Below are 3,471 nucleotides of genomic sequence, written 5' to 3'. Positions count from 1 at the left end.
GACGCTGCCTCTTCTCTCTGTCGCCTTTGGAGAAATCCTCCTTGAACTGCAGCCCATGATCTTTCATGTAGAGAGAGTCTTTTGCCGCCTTCCAAACTGCATCCCTGCACACCCGTGAAACAAACTGGAGAATGATGGCTCTGGGCCTTGTGTTGTTGGTAGCCTGTCTCCTGTTCCCAAGCCGATGAATACTATCCACAGCATCCACCAACTTTTCTTTCCATGATGGTAGGACCATCTGACAGATCTTGATAACAACATGGCGGATGTCTTCCTTTTCCGTTTCAGGAACTCCCACAAGCTTTAGATTCAATTTTCTTGAGTAAGATTCAAAATCATCCATTCGCTTCTGTAAGAGTTTAACTGGCGTCTCAAGAGAATCCATCCGTTGCTCAAGAGCAGCCATCTTCAAGGTAACACCCCTCAGGTCTTTTGCCACAGCATCCACTTTGTTGTTAAGGCCAACTATTTTATCTTCAATAGCATCCGACCTGTTGTTAATTAACTTAGTCAAGTTAGCAAGCTGCGTACTAATGTCGCCATTTGAAAGGGCAGGATTTTGAGGTTTCTTTTTTGGCACCGGTGGCTTACTTGGAGTTAAAGGAAGCGGCGGGAATTCCTCTTCAAAGTCACCAGACTCCATGGCGTTTGGGTCTCTCGAGTAGTCGTGGCCGCCGCTAGCTAGCGCGCCATCTGCCGCACGAGTATCCTCTGAGTCAATCACAGCCGAATGGTCACGCTTTTTAACCATGTTGGCCTCAAAATCTTTGGAAATGTTCGAAAATTCGAGTAAAATAAACAAAGGACAGTTTTGAAAGAGTATTTCACAAGTTTCTTAACTCGAGTGGGTGCAGAGCGTTGCAGGAAGGACCGATCAGAACGCCATCTTGAATCCGCCCCCCGGCTGACTTTTCCACTCATTTAGCTAAATAGGATTTTTTGGAATCGAACCACGTATCGCTAAATCTCACAAACAAACTACACCCCCCCGTCGTCTCAACATTAGCTAACGCAGCTAACCTGCGAATGCGGCCTGGTTCTGTTTACTTCCGGGGCACGATCGGAACGTGACACAAAAACAAATCAAAACTCATACTCAGACTATTTAAAGTGAAGTTAATTCGAAAAATAAAAAAAAATAAATAAACTCATTGTTTTCAGCGTTTTAAAGACTGGATTTTAGTTTCGAATATTTTTAGTGTGACGTTTCTATCGTGACCCGGAAGTAAGCAGCTCGAGGCCGCGCTAGCAAGCTAGCTGAATTCACTTGTTGACACGACGGTGGTCTTTTCTTTGGATGTTTGCGAGGTTTCTAAAGAGATGTACCGATACGTGGTTCGGTTCAGAACTTTCTTTTTTAGCTAAAGTGTCGTAAATGAGCGAATACGTGTTGAACGTAAAGACAACGTGGCTGTGATTGTGAGACTAGCAGATGATCGGAGCTGCTGCTGTTCAGAGGACTTTGGTGTTTGTTGGAGCTGAAGATCTTCTGCAGCTGCAGGAACCATGTCTTCCCTTCAGTCTCTGAGAGAGTTGATCAGCGAGCGACTCGCTGCTGCTGCTGAAGAAATCTTCAGACTCTGTGAAGGAACCATCGTCCAGTACGAGCAGGAGCTCTGTCGTCAGCGCAGACTGCTGGATATCTGCTGGAAACCACAGCTTCAGCTCCACCAGATAGGTATGTTCACTTCTTCTTCATCTTCACAACATTTCTTCTTCATCAGATTTGATGGGATTTGGTCTTTTTCAGCTGCTGCTTCTCTCGGGTTTCTTTCTTTCTTGAATGAATGAGTTCAATCTTCTTTCTAGGGATGTCCCGGTCAGGTTTGTTTGGACTGTGAAACACAGAAACATCCCAGAGGTTTCATGAAATGAGATTAAAGGAATTCTTAGTCAAATGTATCAACTCCAATGAAAACATGTGGACATGTCAAAACTATGTCAAAGCTGGACTAAAAAGATGTCTGTCTGTGTCTCTGCTGCTGTTCTCCTGAATTACAGCAGAAAATTCAACACTTTGTTTTTAACCAAAAAAAATGTTGAAAACCTGCACAGAAAAAATGATCTCAAAATAGACACATCTAACAATCACTGCTTCCACCCTGATTGCGCACAATCTAAAATTTCAGCAGAGTTTTCCATTAAAGGATCAGATAAAACAGGAGTTCTGATCACATCAATAAGATCATGTTAGTAGATCCCAGCCCATCAGAAATAAATACAGTAAACGTGGAAAAAATGATCCTCCAGTGAATATTCGTAGCTGTGAACTCGTCACTTGACTGACATGCAGAACAGCCGATCGCACATCCTCTGATACATGCGTCACTGAGTAGAGCTGCTACACACTCATTCTTATTATCTGCTGAATTCCATTTTCATAAATCCAAATGTTTCATAACTCCAAACTGAGATTCCAATATGTTCTGAAAGAAATGAATCAGTAACATCAATAAACAACTTAAAAACAAAAAGGAAATTCAAATGTAATTGATTTTTGAAAAAATGTGAGTATATTGAACCATGAGGGTTATTGGATTGATGTTTCTTTTTTCTCATGTATTATATATTTTTATAATTTTGGGTTGTTTTTCTGCAATTTGAACACATTTGAATTCCTTCCCCTAAACATTCACTTTGTTGTTTTATCATCTGGTTTGTCAATAAAGGTTTGGGGAAAAAAAACTGATCAGAGCTGCTGCTGCTCATTCAGTGCAGAACATCTACCAGTTTGACCGCTGTGTCCCGGTGGCGGGCCGGTCCAGCCCTCAGGAGCGTTTCTGGATGACTCGCGCTTTGTTTAGCCCAGGCGTTCTGACACAGAGTCCATCCTTCCCACCCCGAGGATCCGAGAACGCTCAGGCAGCAGTGTCCTCCAGGAGCACGCAGCTCTGGAGCCCCGCCCACAGACCAGGGGCCGCCGTCGCTCAGCTGTGGTTTGACCAGCTGCGCTGTTCATCTTCCACCAGAGCTGCTCATTCCAGCTCCTCCAGATCTATCACTCCACCTGTTCTCCAGATCTACCTGCTCTGTTTGCTGCTAGTTACCTGTACCAGGTGTGTTCAGTCAGTCAGATTGTGGAGATCAGCCGCTAGCAGGACCTGGAGATCTGGGGCCCATTCCAAGAAGCAGGTTTTGTTGGAACTCTGAGTTCGTGAACTCCAAACTCAGTAAAACTGAGTTTTCGGTTCCAGAAAGAGAGATAACTCAAACCCGGGAAAGAGGGCGAAACCAAGCCCGTTCCAAGAAATGGGTTAAGCTGAACTCAGAATCAATCACTATGGTAACTGAGTCTGTAAACGAAACCTGGTCGGTAGCAGGTTTTCTTCAGGAAACTTTTTCTGAGGTCTCCGCCCCTTTTTAAAGTGAAAGATGTTCAAATTTGAGTTCCTCATGAACATTTAGAGAACATTCACATTAGAGACGTCACGTTTCCACCACGCAGAAACCAGAATGACATGTTCATTCATA

General features: G+C 43.8%; 1 protein-coding gene across 1 annotated transcript; it reads right to left on the bottom strand.

Moving 5' to 3' along the window:
• On the bottom strand, positions 1 to 1,289 carry LOC112142174 (the record flags this gene model as incomplete). Its single annotated transcript, XM_024265423.2, is given in 1 exon segment — positions 1 to 1,289. A coding segment is annotated over 1 exon segment (751 nt), but the record flags the coding sequence as incomplete, so codon positions are not given.
• Between the last annotated feature and the right edge of the window lie 2,182 nt (positions 1,290 to 3,471).

This window comes from Oryzias melastigma, unplaced genomic scaffold (genome assembly GCF_002922805.2).
Source record: "Oryzias melastigma strain HK-1 unplaced genomic scaffold, ASM292280v2 sc00422, whole genome shotgun sequence".
NCBI lineage: Eukaryota > Metazoa > Chordata > Actinopteri > Beloniformes > Adrianichthyidae > Oryzias > Oryzias melastigma.
The sequence above is the reverse complement of the archived record's forward strand: the minus strand, read 5'-3'. Positions and strand labels throughout refer to the sequence as shown.